The 26,872-nt window shown below is 59.2% G+C and overlaps 1 protein-coding gene across 1 annotated transcript in view; it reads right to left on the reverse strand.

The window, feature by feature from the left end:
• Positions 1-12,883, reverse strand: part of LOC101082970 (calpain-8) — a 42,468-nt gene extending 29,585 nt beyond the window's left edge. The window contains 2 exon segments of the mRNA XM_045049254.1: positions 5,279-5,348; positions 12,477-12,883. Of these exon segments, the coding sequence (XP_044905189.1) occupies positions 5,279-5,348; positions 12,477-12,713 (307 nt within the window). The 5' untranslated portion in view covers positions 12,714-12,883.
• Positions 12,884-26,872: the final 13,989 nt, after the last annotated feature.

Consider the following 26,872-nt stretch of genomic DNA (forward strand, 5'->3'; position numbering starts at 1 on the left):
AAGCCCCGCCCCGCTCCCCTGCTCCTCCTCTCCCTCTCGCCGCTCTGGCTTGGTGCCCAGGCCAGCAGAGGGGTCTCGTCTCACCCGGGTGCCCACGTGAGACGCTGTCACAGCAGGACCCGTCTCGGGCCCACCCGCATTTGGGAACGTGGCCTCGTGGCCTCCTGCAGGCCCTCCGAGCCCTGTAATTACACCGTTCTTCTTTCCCTCCAAGGCACGCTGATGCCAGCCCTCACCCCAGCAAGCAGAGACAAAGCCAGACAGTTCCAAACCTCGGAGTCACCGGGTGACCGGGTCCCCAGAGCCCCGGCCTCCTCTGGGGCCAGCCTCTGCCCCACGGACACCTCTCTGCCCTCTCCCAGGCTCTGCCCAGAGCCCAGATGCCCGGCAGCCTGGGACACATGGCAGCTGGGACACGGCCTCGGGCGTCCCCGGCTCCTGTTCACCCTGGTCATCGTCACCTGCTCCCTGACCACACTGCCACTTGGTCGCGGTATCTGCCCAGGCGGGCTGGGCGGTGCAGGGGCCAGCGAGTGAACAAGTCAGCAGTGCCTGTGCCCCGAGGGACCCGAGCAGGAGCCTCCGTGGACATTCTGGGCCCTTATAGTCACAGGGTGAGAGTCCCAGCCCCCCTCCAGGAGAACGCACCTGTGGGAGATTCCTGCCCTCAGGTTGGGGGCCCTGCTCTGTGTGTCACCACCAAACCCCACACTGTGGGGGACAGTCTGCAGGACACTGGGACCAGAGCTTTGAGAATCGGTCCCTACAAGCTCAGAAAAGCAGAAATGACGTGGGTCCGGACTTGTCTGCTGAGCCACCTGCAGCCCCCACTTAACTCCTGTGGTCCTGGGTTTTCTGATCTGTAAAATGGGTTTGTACCTCACGATTCACTGCACAGGATCATTTGGCACTGAGCAAAAAGGACTTACTTGTAACAAGAGGAATATTTAAGAATACATATGAATATAAATCCTGGCAGAGGGGATCGGGACATAACAGGTGCACACACGTGCGGGGGTTAACAGCAGATGTAATGTCCTCAGGGTACCTCGACCCCGACCCCATCCACAGATACAGCTTCTGGGAAGGCGGGTGGGGATCAGTGGGAACAGGGGCTCCAAGCTCAGAGCAAGGAGGAGGTGCCGGGGGGCTGCGTGGGCACAGAGACCGAGAGCCCACAGGCACGGGGACCGAGACGGAAGCCGGTGAGGAGGGACCATCTGCACGGACCCAGCAGCCTCCAGCCAGCAAGGAGGAGACAAGCCCTGGGAGGGCAGAGATACCTGCAAGGCCTCCCGTGGCCTCAGCAAAGCACAACAGGCCAGGAGCGTGGTGCCCGAGGCACGTGGCGGCAGAAGGCCCAGGCAGGAACCTCGCCCACCGCAGACATGCCCTGCCGGGTGCGGCCAGGCCAGCCCAGCAGCATCGGGCGCAGGAGACGGGAGGGGGACAGGCGTCTGGAAGACCAAGCGGTTACCCCGGACGGACTCTCTCAGCTAGTGGACCAGACAAAGTTCTACACTGGCCTCGGTGAGCGTCACTCCCCAGCCCCTGGGCAGGGCTCCTGGGGGGCCAGGGAGCCTCGGGCCTCAGACCCAGTGACCCCAGCGGAGCTGAGCAGCATCTCTGCCCGCGAGGGACGGATAGAATAATGTTTCTAAATGCATAACATCAAAAACAGGACATCATAAACTGTATCAAAACCATTATTAAAATGTTTTTTCAATTATGACACAGGAAGGTTTGTGTTTCTCTGCCAACGTTCGATGTAAAAGGTTTGGGGTGGGGCCTGGTGACAGCTTAATTACGAGGTGGTAATGAGTAGAAATTGAAACGGTATTTTGAGGTATTTACAGCCACTGTGATGTGATCCGCAGCTGCCACAGCTGCACATCTTTGCCTGCAACCATTCCGACCACACAGGACACGCAAATCCTCCTGTAAGCACTGGCTCAGATTCATACTAACGTGTAAATGACTGTCCTGGGCCCCTTCCTCAGAGTAGACGGGATACTGTGATAGTGGGTCTGAGCGCAGGGGCACTGAGCACTAGGTATCAAATGGAGGGAAGGGAGACCACCCTAAGTAGGAGAAGGCCCCATTGGCAAAAGCGAACCTCGCCCTCCTCACCCAGGCCTGGCTGCGGGAACGGCCATCTGCGGCTGAGCGCTTCCTGGAGGCCTGACCCGCGCCCACCAGAGTCCGTGAGGGGTCTGGCTCTCTACGTGCTGAGGCAGCCTGGTTGCCAGTCCTGATGAACTGACTTACTTCGCGCCCCCCTCAAAGGAGGCCACAGATCTAAGGCGTCCCGGAGAGCGTTTTAAGGGTGGAGACACCAGTTCGCTGTGGCCCCCTCGCGGGAGCGCCGACTCACGCGGAAAAATCCATGAGGGGAACGCATCAGAGAGGGAGCCGGGATTTAGGACCTGTTGCTCGTTCTCTGTGGAGACGTGGGGAACGGGCCACCCACGCCCCCTTCACGAGACCACAGGGCCTGACCCGGAAGAAAGACAACCAGGAAGAAAGGACAGCGATTCCAGGGAGGTGCGGGGAGCGCCCGGGGAGCCCACGCCCACACTCAGCGCCCACGCCCGCTGCCAGCCATAGAGGAAGCAGGGCAGAGGCCCCAGAGCCACCAGGGCCTCGTAGGGGGCCCTTCTCCCTCACCCTGCTCCGCAGAGGCAGTCGTGATTCGGAAACCATTCTGATTCCGGGGCGCCAGGGGCTCGGCCGGCTGAACATCCGGCTCCTGGTTTCAGCTCAGGTCGTGATCTCACAGTTTGTGGGTTCGAGCCCCACGTCGGGCTCTGCGCTGGCAGTGGGGAGTGTGTTTGGGAGTCTCTCTCTCCCCCTCTCTCTGCCCCTCCCCCACTTGTCTTCTCTCTGTCTCTCAGAATAAATAAATAAACCTAAAACAAAAAACAAAAGGAATGATCTAATTTCCCTCTGGACTCCGGATGTCTCTGCTCCCCATTTGCTGAAGGCAGCGAGCGTCAGAACCCACTTGCCGGAGACGTCTGCCCCATAGTCGCGGTCGCGGAGCCCAGGGGCCCAGAACGGGCGCTTCCTGCGCTCCTGGCCCACGGCGCTAGGAGCTGGCTAGCATCACTCGCTTCCCAGCCTTTATTCTCCTAAAACTGTGCCTCCAGAGAAGGCCAGGCCCTGGGCCGGAGGTGAGCCCAGAGTCTCCGCTGGGGGGCGGAGCGGCTCACGCCTCCGGGAGGCAGGCCCGGCCCGGCGGGCGGCAGATCGGCGCCCCGCGGACTGAACCTGCGGTGCCGCAGGCCCAGGGACAGGCACCCACGCGCGACAGGGCCGAGGAAGAGGGACATCCGCTGCTACACGTGTCGTAACAGCAAAGGGGAAGACGGCTCGGCAGGCGATGTCAAGACGGGACAGCGCTGAGCGGGAAGGGGACCCAGCTGTTCCGACACGTTGTGGGAAGACCGGCACTTGGTTAAGTGCAAAGAGAACAAACAGCGGTGCCTACACTTTTCTGCCGCCGGCGCAAGGACGCGATAAGCCAGCGGGCCGGACAAGAGGCGGTGACAGGGCGGCGGGCCCCCGGGGAGGCGGGCAGCTGGCTTTTCACCGCACACTCTCCGGGATTTGTCACTGGTGAACGGCGTGCGTCCGAAATAACAAAATGATAGACCGGGGGTAGCAATGGTGATAAAAACGTAGGAAACCCAGAGTAGGGCCCCCTGTGCTATATCGGACTCTCAGCACTGGACGAACACCGTGGGAGGCGCGCCCTGACTCGCCAGGGCCGCCTGGCTCCTGGTCGGATGGGGAACCTCCCCCGGGGGCCTCCACCCAGGGCCCAGGGCGCCCGGCTGGCCCTCAGGCCCCCACCACGCGCCCTCCAGCCCCTTGACGCTCTGTTCTCCAAAGGCCGCCGCGGAGGCTGGGCTCCCCCGGGGCACCGGCTGGCGGCCCCTCTCACTACCCAGGAGGCGGCTTCTGAGGGCAGTTGGTCCACGTCTGGCTCCACATTTGCATGCGCTCACCATGGCAACACGCGGGCCTCCTCTGGAAACCTCTCCTCTCCCTGCTCGAAACCACTCAAGAGCCTCTATTCAGGCCGACAATTAAAAGGCACTTATTAAATACCTTTCCCAAAGTTAACGCGTCTATAACGAGGAGCTGTTACAAGTGGACATTCAAAGCCGTGTCCCTGAGACGCATGCTAATTAGGTTAAACATTTGGCTGGAAGTAAAAGGGCCGTGAGTCCGGGCACAAGGGGCACAGAAGTCACAGGGCTTGGGACACGGAGGCCGCGGCCGCGTCCCAGCCGCTCTGCTCTCACGCTCCGTGGGCTCCGGCCGAGGCGGTGTCTGCTCCACGTGTAACAGCCAGGATGCGGGAACACTTAAAATAAAATGCCCTGTGAGCTTCCGATTCCTAGAACCTCCTGGCAGGCTGAGCAGAGCCGGTGCTCTCGGCTGGAACCAGCAGGAGTGAGGGAGGGGCTTCCTGGGAAGACAGGGTTTCCGGGCCTGTGTGGATGCTTCCTTTTGCTTTGCTGGTTTTCCGGGTGGGACTGGATCACCCGGTGCCTGATCTCCAGTTCTGGCCTTGCAGCCGGCGCGGGCTGGCGGTCAGGAGCCCGGTGAGCTCGACCGAGGGCCACCCCCTCCCCTGAGACGTCGGCGTCGGGCGACTCCGTGCGCAGACCCCGCGGGCCAGGGGCGGCTGAGAGGCCAGCAGCGCTGAGGCACCTTCAAGGGGAGCCTCGGCCCCCCACCCGAGGCCAGAACTTAGCAAAAACTTGGGATAAACGATTTTCTAAGTGTAAGTGCATCTGATTCGGAGGGAGCGTGGGAGGTTGGGAGGTGGACGCTGTTCTCCCAGGATTCCAGGCTACGAGACACAGCTGGGCGAGAAAACGGGATCCTCGTCTTCCTACGGAGTTTAGAACCGTCCCGTGGACAGACCACAATCATACGGACGTGGCCACTCCGTGGGCGAGTTACGTCCCCTTACAGGCAACCAGCCTCAATGCGCATCGCAGCACAGTCGCCACCGTGCGCCCGCCATCCCGGCTCGTGACTCTTGCGTTAGGAGGGGCCGGGTGCCACGCGGGAACCCCACGGGGGAGTGACACTCCCAGCTGTGCAGACTCACAGTGAAGACAACCGCCCAGAAACGCAGACCCACGCAGAAAATCGCACAGGCGACGGCGCGTCCAACAGCCTGATCTCGCGTCAGTCAGCACACGGCCACAGGCGCGCCCTGACCACGGACAAAGAGGGCTGTGGCTGACCCCGTACTCACCCAGGTCTCCCTGACAGATGTCCGCGCGCCTGGCTCCATCAACGATAAACTGAGGGCTGGCACACAGCTCCTGAAATCGAGGGGACAAAACACGAGTCACTGGTCGTCCGGTGCCGGAAGGAGTGGAGGTCAGGGAGCGTCACGGTCAGGGCTCAGCCTGGGAGGAGCCCAGATCACCTGCCGAGGACTCTGCAGCCTGGAGGAGGGAGGAGGCAGCCGGGGTGCGGAGCAGGGGTGCGGAGGGAGAAGGCGGCCAGGGTGCAGAGCGGAGAGGCAGGGCAGGGAGGGACGAAAGGCAGTGGCCCCGGCAATAATGTGGTGACTCGTGAGCTCACCTCTCAGACAGCACCCCTACCTACAGAGAGGCTTACAGAAGCGTTTCCTCGCCCCAACTAGTGCTGTGCACCCGCGGACGCTCATTAACCGCCTGGCAGCGTGAAGGGGGCCCCTCGCACTGACCCAGGCGCTGGGGCGTGGGGTGTGACCCCAGGCGAGAGTTCGCGGTGATGCACCCACACACCCCAGCCGCGCTCCCTGCGCTCACGCCCCTCCGCAGGGCATCCGCCTGGAGCTCCGGGCCCCGCGAGAAGTCCTTCCTTCCGGTGAACCCACCCCCACCACGGGGCCGTCTGTCCTTCCTGCCGGTGTACTCCCCCGAGCAGCTTGTCCAACTCGTCCGGGAGCCCGCTCCGCGCACAGCTCGGCAGGCGGGCAAGGGGGCAAGGCGGGAGCGAAGGGAGAACCGGTCCTGAGACTCAAGGTGCTTCCGGCCTTTGCTCGGGAAACCAGGACTGACCCTCACGGAAGAGTCGGAGAAAAGCCGGGTGTAGGCTGCGTACGCTCGGGGGGGAAACGAGAAACACCCGAGAGGGACTGTGTCTGGGGCTCTCTGGGTGGGAGGGGATGCAGACTGTCCGAGGGGCTGACCACGGCTCTGCCCCCAAGGGAGAGGTGGGTCTGCGTTGCCCCCGGCAGACTGTCCAGGGCGAGGGTGGACCCTCAAGGAACAGAGACCCTTCTGTGACCGACCGTGGGGAAATGGGGGGGCGGGGAGGTAGGAGGCAGGAGGATGGGGTGTGTGTGTGTGGAGGCAGGAGGCAGGAGGCAGAAGGACGGGGGGAGGGGGGAGGCAGGAGGTCTCGGTAGATGCCGGCTTTCGATCACACGTGTCTTGTCCGCGCTTTCTCAGCACGTGGAGACTTCACAACCTCGCTGTAAGAACCGCGGGTTATGCGGCTGGGCCGCTGGCGGGCCTGCAGCTCTGTCCGGGTCCCTCTCGGCCACCTCCAGGGGCAGTTGAGAGACGCCCTGGTGTCAGCCAAGCCAGGGGTTCTCAGAGCTACAAATGCTGATGCCAGGTGCTGGGGGCTCCCGGCCTCCAGACCGTCAGCTCTTGGGGAGCAGAAGGGGGACAGATTTGGAAAATGAAAAATTAAAAAGAGAGGGACAAAAAACGTCGAGAAGAAAGACGAGAGGACGCACCGAGCAGGGTCTCACAAAATCTCGCTCCTTGAAAACCCTCCTGAAAGACTGTCCCCTCCCAGGGTGCTTGGCGGCTCAGCCAGTTAAGCATCTGACTCTTGACTTTGGCTCAGGTCATGATCTCAGGGTTCAGGAGATCGAGCCCCACGTCGGGCTCTGTGCTGATGGTGCAGATCCTGCTTGGGACTCCGTCTCCCACTCTCTGGACCCCTCCCACACTCACACTTTCTCTCTCTCAAAAATAAACATTAAAAACATACTCTCGGGGTGCCTGGGTGGCTCAGTCAGCTGAGCATCCGACTGCAGCTCAGGTCCTGTTCTTGAGGTCCTCGAGTTCGAGTCCCAAGTAGAGCCAACCCAAACCCCTGGCTTCAACCCCCAGCCACGGAGGATGGCGATGTCCCCAGCTGCACAAGTCACAGTTCCTGTGATGTAAGCTCATGAGACTGAGATCTAAGCAGACTCAGACCAAGTTCTGCTAAGATCTTGCGCTCGGTCTGGGAGACGGTGGTTTGTGAGACCTGGAGGCGGCGCACCCTGTCGTAGGAATGGCACCGCGTGGCCTACAGGCGGAGGGGACGTTGGTTTATCGCGTCGTCGGTTAGCATCACTCACGACGCCTCCTCGGAAACAGGCACCAAGAAATGCCACGACTCCCGGGTTGTGCGGACCCTCAGCTCCGTGAGCAGACTGCATCTCGGCTCAGAGCTGTGGCCGAAGCGCGTTCCTGAAGTCTCCCCACGCGGCTTGTTGCCGGAATGTGGGCGGGAGATACCGAGGAACGCGCTGGCCCGGGCGGTTCCGGAGAGGCACGCGTCCCCCCCTCCCCCTGCTCCGTAATGGTGTTAATGCCGCTGGGGCAGGGATCTCAACACACACATACATTACTCCAGCCCGTATCAGCCTGTGGTGCAGGGCACAGGGACCCCCGGGCACCCTGAGGAGGCCGAGGCAGGAAGTGACTGGACGGCACACTTTAGGTGACAGTGACGGTGACAGCAGTGATGGGGAAACACAGCACCCCGGGGCATCAGCCCACGTCTGACAGTTTCAGGAGCTCCGGCCGTGGCTTCCAGAGCCCACGGTGCTGTCACCTCGGTCACCACCGCCAGGGTGGCGGCCTCATCATCTGCCTGGTGCTCCCACCCCTGCGGCCGGTCCCCTTGACCTCCCAGCCTCACCTCTGTCTCCCACAGCCTCCCTCTCTCCGGCACACCTGCGCAGCCCTGCTTGCTCCCACCCGTGCCCTCCTGCTCCTCTCCCAACCCCACCTTCCGACTCGAATGTCCGCAGTGATGAACCGTCCCGGACTCCACGGTCAGGTTAACGCCCCTGCCCTGGCCCCGTGTGTTCCGTTCCTATTTGTACTTCGCCCTCTGACGTGAACCAGGGGGTGCTCCCAGCCCCAAGCGCTGCCGTGCTCAACCCACTCCCACTCTCTCGTCCAAGCCTCCGGATAACCCCGCCAGGTAAGTGATGTTATTACCCTTTCTACAGATGTCGAGACTGGGTCCTGGGGGGTCAGCATCTCACTCGTGGTCACAGGGCCAGGAAACGGGCACCGAGGGGACCAGAATCCCGATGTGCCTGATGCCCAGACCCAGGCTCTCAGCCACACGCTGCCTGCTCCCCACTGGAGAAGGCTCGCGCAGGCTCCACACCGGCATCTGTGCGTGACCAGCGCTAATAGATGCGGCCAAATCCATTAGTCCAGAGACAGCAGCAGGAGGGAATGTGGCAGCCCCGGGGGGAGGCCCGGCCGCTCATCTGCACCCCAACCTCCCAAGAGCCACGCCCTCCACCCCTCCCCTGGGTCCTCACTATGCAGCAGGCATCACCCCCTCCCCCGGAGTCTGTCCTCAGGATCCACCAAATGCTTAACTGCCAACAAATAGGCAGAAAAGAACATCGTCAGCTGGGCCGCGCGCGCCAGGCGTCCCTCAGGGGGGGGGCCCAGGCGCCGTAGGGACACGAGGATGGACAGCGTGGGGAGGGCGGCGGGAGGCCCCGGGTCTCACACGGCCGCCGTTGTGTCTGTTGTCCGTGTCCAGCCCCAGTGGAGAAAATCTCACTCGGATCGTGAATAGCCAAGGCTTATCCTGAGCTTACAAACTGGACCCTGAGATCTTCAATCTGGGCAAACTCGTCTTCCACCACCGAGACGAGAGCCCAAGCAGACCTTCTGCTCAGCAGCATAAAAATAGGCAAAAAAACAAAACAAAACAAAACAAAACAAAACAGGCAAAGACCCTGAAAGGGTCAGGATGCCAAATTTTATGATTTCAGGAAACATCTAAGTAGCCAGCATCATCTCCTGTCAAGAGGACCAAAGCATACGTGCATGCGTGTTCGGCCCACCCCATCCGTGTGCCCCACAGGACAGGTACAAGTTAACAGCTTGGTGCGAGGCAGGGGCATTAGAGCCACAGCCGGGCAGCTGGCGTGAAGTCCCTGGTACAAACAGAGTCAGGCATCACCCTCCAAAGCAGCGAGTGAAACCAAAAAGCCAATCACCCAACTTAAAAATGAGCAAATGACTTGAACAGACATTTCTCCAGGGAAGACATCCGGGTGGCCAACGGACACATGCAGAGACGCTCAGCGTCATCATCAGGGGAACACAAACCAAAACCACAGTGAGAGGCCACCCTGCGCACATTAGGACGTCCACTGTCAAAGAGCAGAAAACAGCAGGTGCTGGCGAGGACGCGGAGAGAGGGGAACCCGCATGCGCCGGCTGGTGGGAATACACAATGGCGCGGCCGCTCTGGAGAACAGCGTGGAAGTGCCTCAAAAAGTGAAAAATTGAACTACCCTACGACCCAGCAACTGCACTACTAGGTGTTTATCCAAAGAATACAAAAACACTAATTCAAAGGGATACAGGCACCCCGGTGTTTACCGCAGCATCACCTACAACAGCCAAGATACAGAAGCAACTCAAGTGTCCAGGAACCGATGAACGGAGAAAGCCGGCGTTGTATGCACACACAGTGGAATGTTACTCGGCCACGAGAAAGAAGGAAATCTTGCCATTTGCAACAACGCGGATGGAACTAGAGGGTGTTATGCTGAGCGAAAGAAGTCGGGCAGAGAAAGACAGATGTCCTAGGACTTTACTCACATGTGAAATTTGAGAAACAACAGATGAACATACAAGAAGGGAAGGAAAAATAAGATAAAAAACCGAGAAGGAGGCAAACTCTAAGAGACTCTTAGATACAGAGAACAAACTGGGGGTTGCTGGAGGGGAGGTGGGTGGGGGGTTGGGCTAAATGGGTGATGGGCATTAAGGAGGACACTTGTTGGGGGGCTCCTGGGTGGGTCAGGTGGTTGAGCGTCCGACTTCAGCTCAGGTCATGATCTCACAGTCTGTGAGTTCGAGCCCCGCATCGGGCTCTGTGCTGACAGCTCAGAGCCTGGAGCCTGCTTCGGATTCTCTCTCCCTCTCTCTCTGCCTCTCCCCTGCTTGTGCTCTGTCTCTTTCTGTCTCAAAAACAAATAAACATTAAAAAAATTAATAAAACAAAAGAATAAAGAAACAAGGGGAGCCTGGGGGCTCAGTCGGTTAAGTGTCTGACTCTCGATATTGACTCGTCACTATCTCACAGTTCATGAGATCGAGCCCCTCGTCGGGCTCCGCGCTGACAGTGTGGATCCTGCTTGGGAGCCCCTCCCTCTCTCTCTCTCTCTGTCTCTTCCCCCTCTCACTCTTTCTCTCTCTCTCTCAAAATAAATAAATAAACATTTTTTAAAAATAAACTAAAAAAATACATTTTATTTCCTTTAAAAAAATCAAAAACATTATTACCGTACGATCTGGAGGTTCCACGTCGGGGCATCCACCCAAAAGAACTGAAAGCTGGGTCTCAAAGAGATACTTGAACACCCGTGTTCGTTAACGGCAGGACCCACGACAGCCAGAGGGTGGAAACAACCTGAACGTCCCTCGATTAGTGAATGAGTGAGAGCAGCATGGCGTCCGCCCCCGGTGGACTGGGGCTCAGCCTCCAGAAGGAAGGAAATCTGACACCTGCTACCGCAGGGGTGACCCTGAGGACATCGGACCGAGTGAGATGAACCGGTCACGGAAGGACGAATACCGTGTGGCTCCACGTACAGTGTTTAGTGAGGACAGGGGCCCCGTTTCACAAGCTGTTTGGGAGCCCATGGCGTGCTGGCAGTGCACGAGAGGGTAAGTGCTCGGCGGGCAAGCCTAGAGGCGGTTGGGACGGGAAGTTTTACGCTATGTGTATGTTACCACAAGTAGAAGCAAGAAAAGGAAGGAAGGAGAGAAGGGGGAAGGGGGCCCATCAGTGCAGCTCCAGTCGGGACGCCCCCATTCTTGCGGCCCCGAGGCGTCCGGGGTTGGGGCCCAGCCTCTCGGCCGGGCTGGTTTTCCCAGGTACCGGGGCAGGCGCCCGACGGAGGGAGGGTCAGGGCTGTTTCCAGCTCGGAAACCTGTGTGACGTCGGTAGGGTCTCAGAGGATGTGTGACACCTCACGGTGTGTGAGCACAGCCTCGCGCAAACCCACGCATCCACTCTACAGCGACCGTGTTTATGTGGACAGTGAGACCCGGTGAAGACTCGGTTTGGGGCAGAGCAAAGTGGTCGGGGAGGTAGGAGCTTTGAGAATCTCAGATGAAGGAGAAAACCTTGGCAAAGGTTAACTGACCCGTGGCTTCGGTCACCCGGCAAAACCCCCGTCATCTCCGTTCACCCCTCCCCAGGCCCTTTGGGGTCCCCAGCCCCACTAGGCTGCCCCCTCTGGACACCCCGGGTCCCCTGGCTCGCAGGTGACGTCCCTGTGCAGCGCCTCCATTGTCCCCGATTCACAGCTGGGACCACAGCTCCCTCCTCAGGGTCTCCCCGACCGCCTTCCCCGGGACGGAGCCCCACGCCTGGCCCAAAACTCAGGCTGGACGACCTGTCCTTGGAAACGAAACGGCCGTCAACTCTCGAAATAAGAATCCAAAACCGATTCCCGGCCTCGATTTTGCCAACACCCCCGACTAGCCCCTCAGGTCTCAGGTACGGAGGATGGGCCGGGTTGGCAGGAGCGAGTGGGGTGACGGGTTTCTCCAGGAGACCGTCCTGCAAACCGGGCAGGACGCAGACCCTGGGGCAGCGGGAGCCGGAACCGAAGGACGGTTCTGATCACGTCCACGGCGCTGTCCCTGCCTCGCGCTCCGTTCCCCACCCCTGCCGAGGAGACGGCTCCCACCGCTTGGCTTTCCCGTTGTGGGCGAGAACAGAGGCGCCTGGCGTAGGGCCACTGATCGTGGTCCCTTGTGACTCGCCTTATGTGCCAGACACGGCACGGAGCCCTGGTCTCGGCTCTCACCCTGCAGAGGGGCCCCCATCCTTCCGGTTGAGTCACCGGACAAGGGTCCCAGAGCAGGAGGTCACGGCTTGGGTTTGGGGAGGACGGTTCTGCACCCCCCACCCTGAAGCACCATTCCACAGATGAGAAAGGTGAGGTTTCTGCACACGGCCACACGGGCTCAGATCCAATGCGTCTGGTCCCAAAGCCTGTGTGTGGTGTTCCCTCCATACCTCACTGCCTCTGAGAAAGTCTTGGTGGGGGGGGTGGCTCTAAAATAGGGGACCCAGAAACTTAGGGTCCGGGAGCACAATTTCTCCCTCAACTACTTCCGACCAGAAGTGAGGACCCTCCATCCGTGTGACCCTCAGCTGCAAGCCGGTCTGCTTACCGGGGGTCGCTTCCAGACGACGCCTCGAGTCTGGGGGGAGTGTGGTCCAAGGTCCTTGTAGCCCAAGGCTGACGGGCACGCTGGGAACTCGGGGTCCTTGAACAAGACCCCCGAGTCCAAGCACTGCCTCCTCAGGGTCTCAAAGTCCTGGCCTAAATACTTGACGGCTTTGTGCTGGGAGCCAAGACCGTGAGCTGCCACCCGCCGCTGAGATTCACTGGCCGGGAGCGCAGACATGGCCGAGGGCTCCCCGGGGGGGACAGGGGGCAGAGCTGTGCCGCGCTCTTGGGCACCTGCCGCCGGGAGGTGAGGCTGCCGGGAACCTTTATCCAGGGGCCTGCTCCCTGGGAAGTGAGTCACAAAAGCGCTAATGAATGTCACCCACCTTCGCCTTTGCCTTGAGCGTTTCTGCAAACACTTAGGAGGCTGGGAACCTGTGGGGGGGCCCCTCCCTAGGAGATCTGGTGGCAACCCAGCCGCTCCCACCCTGGGCAAGGCCCGCTCCCCTGCCCTTGGCCCCGTGGGCCCGGTGGGCTGAGGTGGGAAGACCAGTCCTGTGGCTCCAGTGTTTGCCCGGCCCTGGGGGAGTGGCTCAGAGGATGGCCAGGAAGGGGGGTGGGGGGTGGGAATGTCAGAGCGAGCCCAGCGGAGCCTGCCCCGCGAGCGAGGTTAGGTTCTTTCTGTCCCACGTCCACCAGTAATTAGCTCGCCTTGAGCATATTATTCAACCTCCTCCCCTCAATTTTCTCATCTGTAAAATGGAAGATAATAGGGGGACCCGCCTTGCAGGGTTGAGAGTGTCACCAGTCGGGGCGTCATGAGACAGGGTGTGGTATTCACTCAGCAGGTGTCAGCTGTCGCTGTTCCTGGGGACCCGGGGGGACAGGAAGGGAAGGCCTGGGGGTCAGGAGTCATGGCTTCTCTGTGGAGAAGGGAATGTGACCTTGGATGGGTCACTCATCTCGTGGCTCCAGTTCCCTGGGCCTGGTCTCCTCTATGGACGTGGACCCCACGCGTGATTGTTCTAACTTTCACTGTTGAAGCATAGTCGACGCACGCGTTACGCTGATTTCAGGCGCACAAGAGACTGACCCGACATGTCTCCACGCTCCGAGGTGCTCCCCACGGCCGGTGTGGTCACCCCTGCCACCGGACGGTCATCACAGCGTTGTCCACTCCAGTCCCCACTCTGCACTTTCCACCCCCGAGATACACTCATGGTCACTTGAAGCCTGCCTTCCTCAACCCAGCGCCTGCTCCCCGCCCTCCCCTCCCCTCCCCTCCCCTCCCCTCCCCTCCCCCTCTCCTCTCCCTCTCCCTCCCCTCCCCACCCTCTCCTCCCCTCCCCTCCTCTCCCCCTCTCCTCTCCCTCTCCCTCCCCTCCCCACCCTACCCTCTCCCTTCCCTCCCCTTCCCTCCCTGCCCCCTCCCCTCCCCTTCTCACTCCCCTCCCCACCCCTCCCCTCCAGAGACCACCCCTTCACACATCAGGGATTTTTGAACTTAGCGTGTGTGGCAGCCTGGAGAATGGTCCCCCAAGACCTGGGCACCTAATCCCTGGGACCTGTGAGCAGCGCCTTATTCGGAAAAGGATCTTTGCAGATAAGATTAAGTTGGGGCTCTTGAAATGGGGAGATCATCGTGGCCCTAAATGCAACCACGAGTGTCCTCGAGAGACCCAGGCGGGGCCAGACGTGTCAAGCACAAAGAGGAGGAGGCGATGTGCCCACGGGACAGCAGCTGGAGCGTTGCAGCCACGGGCCACGGATGCCACCAGCCCCGGACCTGGGGGAGGCCGGGAACCCAGCCCCGGAGCCTCTGCAGGCACGTGGCCTTGGCCGCAGCCACAGGGAAACAGAGTGCGGACTTCCGGCCTCCGGAACCGTGGCCGAAGGGTTTCTGCGCTTCTAGAGCCACCAGGCTTGTAGTCACTTGCCAACAGCAGCCCGGAAGCCACACGGTGTGGGCGAGAACCCCCCGGAGTGCTTGCCCAAAACGCTGCTTCCCTGAGGCCCTGCCGCCATCCCGCCCTCCAAAAACAGGTCTGAGTCACAGGGTCCGAGGCGGGACCCGGATCTGCAGACACGGGGCGCTCCGGGCCAGCGGACCAGCTGACCTCCTCGGCACCCAGTTCTGACCTTCTGAGCCGGGGACGGTCTGGGAGCGAAGGCAGGTGGGCAGGTCTGGGCCAGCCGCCAGGCACCCACCGTAAAGCTGAGTTTGTCCGGCCTCAGCGGGGAGACGGGGCCGCGGCCGCTCGGGGGCCCCACCCTCCCTGCTGGGCTCCCACTTGCCCTGGATCCGCCGCCGGCCCCCAAAGGTGACCCTGCTCTCAGCCGGTGGCCCCTCCTCCCGGAGAAGCAGGACCACGGCTCCATTCAGTCAACACGGAATCTTCCAGACGCACTGGCCTCCAGGAGAAATCTAGCCGGTCTGTGGGAAAGGAAAGGAAATACGTATTTTCAGTTGGAATCTACGGCCAAGTGTCCAAAGCCAAGACTGACCTGAGTGGTCACTTCAAACACAGACCTGGCCTGAAGCCCAGACCCTGCCGGCCGCTCTCAGGGGAACGAGGCCGGAGGGGCCCCACAGGACCCCTGAGCCGGGACCCCGGACCTTTTCCCTCCACTCCCCGCCTCCTGGCTGTCCTTCGGGCGCGGGAATGCGGGCTCCAGGGCGGTGCCCAGCTGTGCTCATCCTTCAGACGCCCAGTGTCCCAGGACAGGCTTTCTGGATGCCACCCACCCGCCCCCTCCTACCGTGCTGGCCGCTGTGTCGCTGGAGCCCAGAAAGCCCCAGACGCAGCACCCGCACCGGCCTCCTGCTCAGCGTGACCCGGCCGACGCTCCGGAGGAAGCAGCCTGTCACCCGGGACAGACGTCCCCAAAGCCTCGCGCCCCAGACCCCGCAAGACCCCGCCAACTCCGTTCCACGAAGCCCTGGCCCCTTTCGGAGACTGGGGATGCCAGGCAGGGTGGTCACGCAGCACCTGAGTCACACGGGTCCCCTTGGTGTGTGCACACGGATCCGCAGAAGGACCAAGGCTGCGTCGTCCCCCCGGCAAGGACCAGAAATCGCCCAAAGGCCGGGCGTGCGTCTCACACAATTACGGCCGGCAGAGCACATTGTCCCGCGTGACCAGCATCAGGGAAGGGGCGGTGAGAGCCGGCAGCGTCCTCTCTCCCGGGCCCTCCCACTGCCGGATTCGAAGACCGACGACGCACGGACCCAGCGTCCGCGGTGCTGGAGGGAACGCGAGGTGTTGCAGACCCTCGGGAAAGCAGTCTGGAGGGCCCTCCCACTGCCACACAGTAACTCCACGTTCCCTCCTCCGCAGGGAACCGAGGAACAGGGAGACCTGTGCCCGGGTGCTCATACAGCACCCTTCGCGGCGGCCCATGGGGACACGAAGTGGACTCGGCCCCGCGTCCGTCGGTGGAGGACTCCGTAAGCAACGTGGTCCCCGGGCAAGCAGTGAGAAGCCGTAAGAGGGAAGGAGGTGCGACACATGCTACAACAGGGTCACGCGAGGGAGGCTGGTCCCTACGGGCGGCGTAACCGATGGCTCCAGTTATGAGAAATGCCCAGAATGGGCAAATCCACAGAAACGGAGCGAAGATTACTGGACACACGCGGGAGAGGGATTGACACAGGGACGGGGCTTCTTTTCGGGGTGGTGGGAATCTTCCGGGACCAGCCGTCGGTGATGGGCGCCCAGCACAGAGTGCACCAAGAACCTTTCAAACAGCGAGCTTCGTATCGGGAGAACCTGATTCGATAGAGAATTTAAAAGGAAACAGGAGGGCAGAGGAGACCCGCTATAATCCACGTGTTCGTTACTGGTCTCTGCGGAAAGACTGGCCCCATCTGCCGGGACAGCAAGGGTGCTGGGGGGAGATAAGCCCGTCCGACCAGCCCCGAGGAGGCAGAAGGGGGGACCCGGAGCGCGGGCTCGTCCCTCTCCTGCCCTGTGGGATCACTCGCCACCCCAGACGCCCACCCCGCCGCACCGCCCCCCAGCGGCCAACCCAGGTCCTGCTGACCCAGCATGACCAGGTGATTAGGTCAGGTCGACGTGGCCCCTAGAGATCCAGGGCGGGTCGGAGACCCACGGAAGGTCCACAGTAGACGGTATGGTCAGGCCAGCCCACGGTCACTCCGTGGCAGACGTGACCCCAGGTCTCTCAGTTCCACGTTCTTGCCATGACACAGGACCTGCCCTGCCTGCTGGAGGGGAGCCCCGACCCGGGCAACGCCCCACAGACGGAGCGGGCAGAGGTGGACACCGGGTAGAAGGAGGAAAGGACAGATAAACGCCTTTCCTGCCCACGAGGAACGTGATGCTGTGGGAGAGACAGAGGGGCCTTGCTGCTGGAGAACAGGGGACTGGACGGCGCTGAGGGTCCCGACAGAGGCCGTGAGAGGGGGCATCCCAGACCTGAGGGCGGCATGACAGTCTCCGGAGTGGCCGCAGCAGCGGGGGACCCGGAGGAAGGCGGAGTCGGGAGGCAGCTGCCGGAAGCCGGACGAGAGCTGATGGCGACCCCCCGACCCGGCCTGTTCGGGGACGGGGCCGCAGGAGACAGGAGTCGGGTACGTGTAAAGTTCGCGACGCCGGCCGCACAGAGCGCCACCTGTGACCTGGACGCTGCTTGCGGGGTCTCGGAGGCGGCTCGTGTTGTCACTGTGTCACCATGTCACACGCTCCCGGCACTCGGGCCCCGCTGCCAGTGGCCGCGGGCGCCCTGCGTCGTCCGTCGGCTTCTCTGCTGGACCTTGTCCCTCAGCGTCTTCTGTTTCCACGTTTTTTTTTTTTTTTTTTTTGGGACAGAGAGAGACAGAGCATGAACGGGGGAGGGGCAGAGAGAGAGAGGGAGACACAGAATCCGAAACAGGCTCCAGGCTCCGAGCCATCAGCCCAGAGCCTGATGCGGGGCTCGAACTCCCGGACTGCGAGATCGCGACCTGGCTGAAGTCGGACGCTCAACCGACTGCGCCACCCAGGCGCCCCCAGCGTCTTCTGTTTCTAACCTCTCCCGCCCCTGCACCCCTGCCCCGCCCCTCCCTCTCTCGTTACAACGCAGAACGCGGTTCCGCCAGGGAGGGGAGACCCTCACGGAGCCGAGTTCTCTGCACCCCACGCCCCACCCGTCCTCTCTTCCCGTCACTCAGTCACATGCTCTGCAGAGGCCATCGTGACTTTCAGGTGGCCCAAACCAGTGGCTGCTCCCCACCCCCATCTCACTGGACACAGTCCACGCTCTCTCCTTCTAGAAACGGAGGGAAATCGCACGAGGGTGTCCCTGAGTTCAGACCTAGAGCCCAAGGGGAGGCGGGGGGTGGGGCTGGTCTTCCTGGGAGCACGCGCAGTCCGTCCCTGTCACAGGCGAGAAGGCAGGTGTGCACGTGAGGGGCGGCGGGACAGTGGGGCCCTGGGAAGTTCTCTTCCGGTGGCTGTGACGTTTCCTCGTGGACGTAGGGGTGGAGGACATTGGCTGAGAGAGCCCAGGGGGCGGAGGCGACTGAGACACAGAAGGTATGAAACAGCGACTGCGCGCACAGGAGAGCGAAAGGGCAGGGGGCTTCTGTGTGGTCGCCAGGCGGCGGACGAGCCCAGCTGCCCTGCCCTCATAGACGACCCCTCGCGCCGGGCAGTCACCTAGCTCTGCCCTGCTACCTGCTGGCCTCCTCGGAGCCCTCTTCGTCTCTGCCAACAGGGCCGGGACTGCCCCGCTGGCCACCACCGCCTCCCGAGCTCCAGCTCTGGCTCCGGCGTGTCGAGGACAAGCCCACCGCTAACTAGCAGGCGAGAGAACCCGCCGGGCCCACGGGTCCTGGGTCGCTGACCAGGCTGAGGGTCCGGCTGCGTGCGGCGTGATGTCCGCGCTCTGCCCTGTTCCCCCCCGGGGCATCTCACCACCTCCACGCACACGGCCGCCGCCCCTCTGCATCCCCGCTGTTCCAGGCTGTCAGAGCGATGCCCTCACCGGGGACCTGCGCCCTCGGGTATCTGCTGACGTGCAGAGGCAAAAACACGACCTGCTCTCTTGAACTATCAGCTGAGAGAGAGAGAGAGAATGGGGGGAGGGGCAGAGAGAGAGGAGAGAGGATGCCAAGCAGGGTCCGTATTCAGCATGGAGCCTGACATAGGGCTCGATCCCACGACCCTGGGATCAAGACCTGAGCCGAAATCAAGAATCAGACTCTTCACCGACTGAGCCATCCCAGGCGGCCCTCAAAGATTTTTCTGTAAAAGGAACGTTTTAAGTGTTGAACACAAAGTAAACTCAGGAGGCTGCCGGGCTCGACCCCCAAGTTCAGGGAAGCTCTTACCTTTTAATTTCTAAGGTTGTTTTTTAACGTTTATTTCTGAGAGAGAGACAGAGCACAAGCAGGAGAGGGGCAGAGAGAGGGAGACACCGAATCTGAAACAGACTCCAGGCTCAGACCTGTCAGCACAGAGCCCGACGCGGGGCTCGAACCCACAAACCGTAAGATCATGACCTGAGCCGAAGTCAGATGCATAACCAGCTGAGCCACCCAGGTGCCCCCCAATTTTTTTTCTTAACATTTATTTATTTTTGAGAGACAGAGAGAGACAGAGTGTGAGTCAGGGAGGAGCAGAGAGAGAGGGAGACCCAGAATCCGATGCAGGCTCCAGGCTCTGAGCTGTCGGCACAGAGCCTGACCCGGGGCTTGAACTCACAGACTCTGAGATCATGACCTGAACCGAAGTCGGATGCTTAAATGACTGAGCCCCCCAAGTGCCCCCAACAAGTACCCTCCCTAACGCTCCTTACCCGTTTAGCCCATCCCCCCTCCCACAACCCCTCCAGCCACCCTGTTTGTTCTCCATATTTAATATGTTCTCCATACTTATGTTTTTGTCCCCCTCCCGGTTTTTATATTATTTTTGTTTCCCTTCCCTTGTGTTCATCTGTTTTGTCTCTTAAAGTCCTCCTATGAGTGAAGTCATACGATTTTTGTCTTTCTCTGACTAATTTCACTTAGCATAATACCTTCCAGTTCCATCCACGTAGTTGCAAATGGCAAGATTTCATTCTTTTTGATTGCCGAGCAATACTCCATTGTATATATATCCCACCTCTTCCTTATCCATTCATCCATAGATGGACATTCGGGCTCTTTCCATACTTTGGCTCTTGTCGATAGCGCTGCTATAAACATGGGGGTGCATGCGTCCCTTCGAAACAGCACCCCTGTATCCCTTGGATAAATACCTAGCAGTGCAGTTGCTGGGTCGTAGGGTCGTTCTATCTTTCACTTTTTGAGGAGTGGGGCAACTTCAAATGTGGGGGGAAAACACACACACACAAGGGTATGAATTAACACACACCAGGGGCCCACGGTGGAGCCTGCAACTCGATCTCGGAGTTGTGTAGGGTGCAGAGACTCGTTAACAATAAAATGCTTAAAAGTAAATAAATGACTGGTAAAACACACCCAGAAGGAAAGCTGAACACAAAGATCAGGAGGGGGTCTTTTCCACCTCGAGGAGGGAGATGGGACGGGAATACAGAGACATGTAAGGTTTAGGCGATGTTCTCGGGCAGGCTGGCGGATACGTTTACAGCAGTTTACCGCACTATTAGTAGTAAGTTAGTTAAAGCAAGCCACGCGTGGACTAACGATGAGAATGTGCCATGAATCAAGGATTGTAATTAATCCAGCTTTGAACACTGACCGTTAAACACACAACCGTGCAGCAGGCAGAGGGGTGGTGTGCGTGGGCTGGGGACCCCGCCAGGACCCTCAGACGGCAGAGAAGCGACAGTCTCTCCCCCAAGTATCCCTCGATATCATTGCCGGGGTCCCTTCCCTTCGCTGCACCCCAAGCCACGGCCTCCGCACAATTCTGTATCCCTTCAGGCCCGGATCACGGCAACAGTGTCCCCGACTTCCCAAATCCCTCCAACCTCCAGATGATTCTGTTACATGAGGAGTTTCAGGGACCCTCAGCTTGCCTTGAGGGTGACATCCTGTGTCCCAGGCCCAGCACCCGGACTCTCACCACCGGATGCCCACGCAGCCCATCGGGTGCTCCTCGGGCAGAACGGACGGTGAGAGCCCCCCGCCCCCCACTCCCTGCCCACCGTGCGCAGTTTTCCTGCCACGCCTCCTGTGCCCAGAACCTTCCGGCACGCGGAAACTGCATGTTCGTCCCTGAGTCTCTCCCCCGACACACACACCCCCTCGCTGTGGCCCCGTGCTGGACACAGAACAGATGTTCAGTACGTGCCTAATGAAGGAATAACTCACTAAACATGCAATTACATGCAAGCTTTGTGTCTTGCGTCCTCGGATTAGCAAGACACAACAGAATCGAGCCCCGGGGGGATAAAAGTATGGAATTCAAGTACACGTGTGCCCTGAGGGCTCTTATTTTGTGTGTGATTGTCTGAAAAGGTTTGCACGTATGACTGAAACCGAGACAAAGCAGGAAGTGCTGGGAGAAGGCTACAAGTATCTAGAAATAGTAGTTTAGATGCAGCCAGTAGGAGCCCCGGACGGACAGCGGACCCGGATTTCAGCCTCACTCTGTCCCATCCTCGCGGTCACCTGGAGACGTCACTTTCCTCGCGGGTCTTTGCTCACCTGACCCAGAGGACACCGCTGTGCTGTGAGCTGGACCAGGCCACCCGCGTCCAGGGGAGACAGCGCCTGGTGAGCTGAATGCAGCCGTCAGCCCTGGAGGGGGGCCAAGCCCCCCGGGCCCAGGTCAGGGGTCCACCTCGCGGTTATGCACACACGCATGCGCGTGCCACACGCGGAGCCCCCGGCCCGGCCCTGCGCTCACATCGTCCCGTCTGGGCCGCAGCCGCTGTCGCCGACGGGGCGTCACAGATGAGAGCACAGCGGCACCAAGCTAAGCAGCAGGAGGATTTGAACCCAGGCTCGTCTCCCCTAAAAGCCCTCGTGTTTTCCCAAGACACTATACTGACACTGTTGAAAGAGACAAAAAATCGATGGAAAACGGGGGTTGAACTGGGGGGGCTGCTCTCTCGTGCTCAAGTCCCCACACAGCTGCTGGGCTCCTGCCGTTTGTCAGAGGCGGGACCCTTCTCTTCCAGCTGCAGGGAGCAGGGCCGGGGACACCAGGGACACCGGGAGCACTGGGGACAATGGAAACACCGGGGCCAATTGGGACACGGAAACACTGGGGACAACAGGGACACCGGGGACACCAGGGACAATAGGGACGACGGGGACAACGGAGACACTGGGGACAACAGGGACACCGGGGACAATGGGGACACCAGGGACAACAGGGACATTGGGGGCACTTGGGATAACAGGGACACCGGGGACAACAGAGACACTGGGGACAACGGGGACACCGGGGACAATGGGGACACCAGGGACAATGGGGACACCAAGGATAACAGGGACATCAGGGACAACAGGGACAACAGGGATGTCAGGGACACTGGGGACAACAGGGACATTGGGGACACTGGGGATAACAGGGACACCAGGGACACCGGGAGCACTGGGGACAATGGAAACACTGGGGCCAATTGGGACACGGGAACACTGGGGACAACAGGGACACCGGGGACACCAGGGACAATAGGGACGACGGGGACACTGGGGACAACAGGGACATTGGGGACAACGGAGACACTGGGGACAACAGGGACACCGGGGACAATGGGGACACCAGGGACAATGGGGACACCAGGGACAACAGGGACATTGGGGGCACTGGGGATAACAGGGACACCGGGGACAACAGAGACACTGGGGACAACGGGGACACCGGAGACAATGGGGACACCAGGGACAATGGGGACACCAAGGATAACAGGGACATCAGGGACAACAGGGACAACAGGGATGTCAGGGACACTGGGGACAACAGGGATGTCAGGGACACTGGGGACAACAGGGACATTGGGGACACTGGGGATAACAGGGACACCGGGGATAACGGAGACACTGGGGACAATGGGGACACCAGGGACAACAGGGATGTTGGGGACACTGGGGACAACAGAGACATGGGGGACAATGGGGACACTGGGGACAACAGGGACACCGGGGACAACAGGGACACTGGGGACACTGGGACACCGGGAACAGCCCCTGCTCCTCCTGCACCCGTGACTGGCACATGGCCTCACGCCTCCTGAAGTTCCAGCTGAGACAAGCGCCATGAGTGACAATGCTCTGCAGTAAGGCATCGGTAAAGGGGCCGCGGCTGCTGGTCTCTGCTGCCCCCCAGAGCCCTGGGTCACCCCACAGCCTCGGGGACTCCTTAAACCAGTGCTCCCTACAGCATTGTCTCTGCAGTGATCTGCTCGAGCTTTCCTGTTTGCTCCAGAGGGTGGCCGCTAGCTGTTCCTGCTGATAAAGAATATTTACACCCGTCTTTATCTTTAAATGACTAGAGCGTTCTGAAAATCAGTAAGGGAAAGGACGTGCGTTTACCTGACTCTCCTGTATGTGCCGTGTTTCAGGGGAAATGGTTGGTTGGGCAACACTTTATTCTTTATTTTTTTAATGTTTATTTATTTGAGAGAGAGAGAGAGAGATAGCAGGGGAGGGGCAGAGAGAGAGGGAGACACAGAATCCGAAGCAGGCTCCAGGCTCCGAGCTGTCAGCACGGAGCCCGACGCAGGGCTCAGACCCACAAACCATGAGATCGTGACCTGAGCCGAAGTTGGATGCTCAACCGGCTGAGCCCCCCGGGCGCCCCAGCAACGCTTTTCCTTACAGAAGAATTTCGGCTAATAAGAGCAGGGGTGAGAGACAACTGGAAGAGACAACGGTCTGCCAGCCTTAGTGAGATGCTGGGTCTCAGCAGCCGTCACCGACAGAAGATAAAACGAGGAGAGCGAGAGGCACACGCCCCACCCACTGAGCCAGCCGGCTGCCCCCCAACTTGTGTTTTGGGCTGTGATTATTGTCACGTGTATACAGCCGGGCTCGGTTTGCTCACACTCTCATCGGAAGGATGCGGGTCACCTGGGAAGGTTGTGTCCTCCTGCGGTGACTCTACAGGGGGCAAACCTGGTGCTAATCACAGGGGGCAGCGGGGGCAGCCCACACCCAGCGCCTAGTAGGGACGAGCCCACAAAGACATTCCGGCCCAACCTCGCATCTCTTCTGGGCCACGGGGCGTCCGGGGCATCCAAGGGACTGGTCAAATCTCTGTCACAACGGTGTTGCATTTTGACTCCTCCCTCCGACCGGGACTCCCTGTTCCCCTTCCACAGATGCTGATCCCGGTAAACACCAGGCATGCGGAACCCCGGCTCAGCGTCGGCTCCCGGAGAGCACAGCCGGCAACAGAGCAGGCCAGCCACGCGGGCGTGCGCTCGGAGGGTCGCACGCGGCTTCGTGCTCTTTGCTCACCCTCTTGAAAATATAAATCCCCGTGGTGATTTCGGTTCTATGGAAAATCCCATAAGTGAACTTTCAGCAAAGTGAGCCAGAGAAATCTTTTCATCAATCAAGATACCAAATTAAAGGGCGCCTGGGTGGCTCAGTCCACTAAGCGTTCGACTTCGGCTCAGGTCATGATCTCACAGCTGATGAGTTCGAGCCCTGCGTCGGGCTCTGTGCTGACAGCTCGGAGCCTGGAGTCTGCTTCGGATTCTGGGTCTCCCTCTCTCTCTGCCCCTCCCCACACTTTCTCTCTCTCTCAAAAATAAATACACATTACATAAAGATACCAAATTAATAAATCACAATTATTCATTGTATTATAGAAAATTATGACACCAAAAATGGCCTCGTTTTGCAGTTTGTAAGTTTATGTTCCCCCCACACATGTCACTATTACTACCTCTTATATGTAAAGTATATTTTTAAAGGAAAAAGCCTTATAAGGTAAAACCCTGGATTGCGAGGAACTCATTCTGTGAGTCCACAAGACAAGCAAACATTTCTAATAAACTTTAACCTGAGGAGCGAGTGATGTCTTGCGATACGAGTCGTCTGTGACACCAAACGTCACATGATCACAAGTGAGCCAATTGAAATTCGCTTTGACATACGAGTGCTTTGGATTACAAGCATGTTTCCGGAATAAATTGTGCTCACAAACCAAGGTTTTACTGTATTTTAACAGCACTTCTTTCTTGGGTTTTAAAATTTTTTTTTTCAACGTTTATTTATTTTTGGGACAGAGAGAGACAGAACATGAATGGGCAAGGGGCAGAGAGAGAGGGAGACACAGAATCGGAAACAGACTCCAGGCTCTGAGCCATCAGCCCAGAGCCTGACGCGGGGCTCGAACCCACGGACCGCGAGATCGTGACCTGGCTGAAGTCGGACGCTTAACCGACTGCGCCACCCAGGCTCCCCCTTTCCTGGGTTTTAAAGAACGTGGCCACATTTGCACTGAGCCCCGCACGTGGTGAGCTGGCTGCGAGGGCCACCTCCCGCCCCACGAGTGGCTGTCCCGGAGTGGTGCACCAGAGGGCGTACCGTGAGCTGTTATCTGCTATTCACACTTCGTGCGTACGATGAAGAGATCGTAGGGGCCCTGTACGCACGGAATACAGGGGAGGGGAGAGGGCCGGGGACCTGCAGAGAAACTCCGGATTTTGCCCGGAGTTTGTCTTTGTCAGAGCCTTGTTCCTGACGCCAACGTGAGCGTAAGACACAGCCCAGCGATTAAAAACTAAACATGAAGATGTCATTTAGATAAGTCATTAAAAAACTCCCTCACCGCCAGGACGCTAACACTGCCTATGCAACTGAACAATCAGGAGTGTCCTTGTCTAAAACCGGCTCGGAACGGCCCGGCCCTGGGGACTGGGGCTGCTTCTCAAGATCGGGGGCCCTCTTGGGGACATCAAGTTCTCAGAGCAATAAACAGAAAGATATCTGTAGTTAATTAAAATGGGCCGATACCGTCACCGTCCACGTGGGCTGGGAAGGACTAAGGGGTAGGATATCAGGCAAAGGCTGGTGAAAATAGAAGTCGCACCCTGATTTTACACTCTGCCGCGTGTCTATTTGATGTTTCTGTTTACGGGACCCCTTGTGCAGAGTAACGCTCTGTTGTCCTGCGGACGGAGCCCCACAGTTCACGACACTGCTGCGGGTGACGGGCGCCCCACGCTGTCCTGACATCTGTCCTGCATCAGTCCTATGTCTGTCCTGCCATCGGTCCTGCCATCCGTGCTGACGTCCGTGCTGACGCCTGTCCTGCCATCCGTCCCACCATCCGTGCTGACGTCTGTCCTGCCGTGCATCCTAGATCTGTCCTGACGTCCATCGTGTCATCCGTCCTGGCAACCATTGTGACAGCCGTCCTGCTGTCCGTCCTGCCATCTGTCCTGACGTCCATCCTGTGGTCTGTCCTGCTGTCTGTCCTGCCATCCATCCTGCCGTCCATTTTGCTGTCTGTCCTAATACCCGCAAGCTTCAGACACAGGCTCTACAGACAGCGGGGAAAGAACTAATCCAAGAGGTTTTGCCTGCAGCATTCTGACCTTGTGTCCTCAGTACACCCACAAGAACTGTGAACAAATGTTGAACACTGGCTACTAGTTTCGATTTGCACAGTAGCACGGGCCAGCAATTGCAAACTACTTTCTGGGCGTCCCTGGAGAAAGAAAATGGGGAAATTCATTAAGACTGATGGAAGTCACGTTCTCCTTGCTGGAGAAGAACGTTACAAATGCAGAGAGACGGAACTTTATTTTTTGTAATGTTTATCTATTTTTGAGAGAGAGAGAGAGAGAGAGAGAGAGAGAGACAGAGTGCGAACGGGGGAGGGGCAGAGAGAGAGGGAGACACAGAATCCGAAGCAGGCTCCAGGCCCTGAGCGGTCAGCACAGAGCCCGACGCGGGGCTCGAACTCACAGACCGCGAGATCATGACCTGAGCCGAAGTCGGACACCCAACCACCTGAACCAGCCAGGCACCCAGGAGAGAGGGAACTTTAAAACAAGGCACATGGTCTTCATTTGGAATCAAGGGTCACCGTGAACTCACGTGACAACAGGATAACTTTTTAGAAGCTGAATTCACTTTCGTAAATATAAAGTCAGCCTGCATTTATTTATCTAAGGTTTCTACAATTTATTTACCTAATTAACAGGGAACCAGCAGGATGATCAAGCTGCTTAAATTAAATATTAATATTAGGCTAAATATCCTAGCTCGGGATAAAGAATGTTAAAACAGGACTTCCAGGATATACACAAAACTGGCTAATGTCATACAGGACAAGGAAGGGACAACCTTGGTTGGGAGACTTTGTTCTCGTATTTTTTACCTGAAAGGAATTATTTGCATCAGCACCAGACAAAAACCTACATGCTAACGTATAACCTTATAGAGTCGGGGCCCTATTCAACGGTGTATGACAAGTCAAACAAAATTACATTTTCCTAAAGGATAAGAAAATCCGGGGC

Source organism: Felis catus, chromosome F1 (assembly GCF_018350175.1).
Source record: "Felis catus isolate Fca126 chromosome F1, F.catus_Fca126_mat1.0, whole genome shotgun sequence".
Lineage (NCBI taxonomy): Eukaryota > Metazoa > Chordata > Mammalia > Carnivora > Felidae > Felis > Felis catus.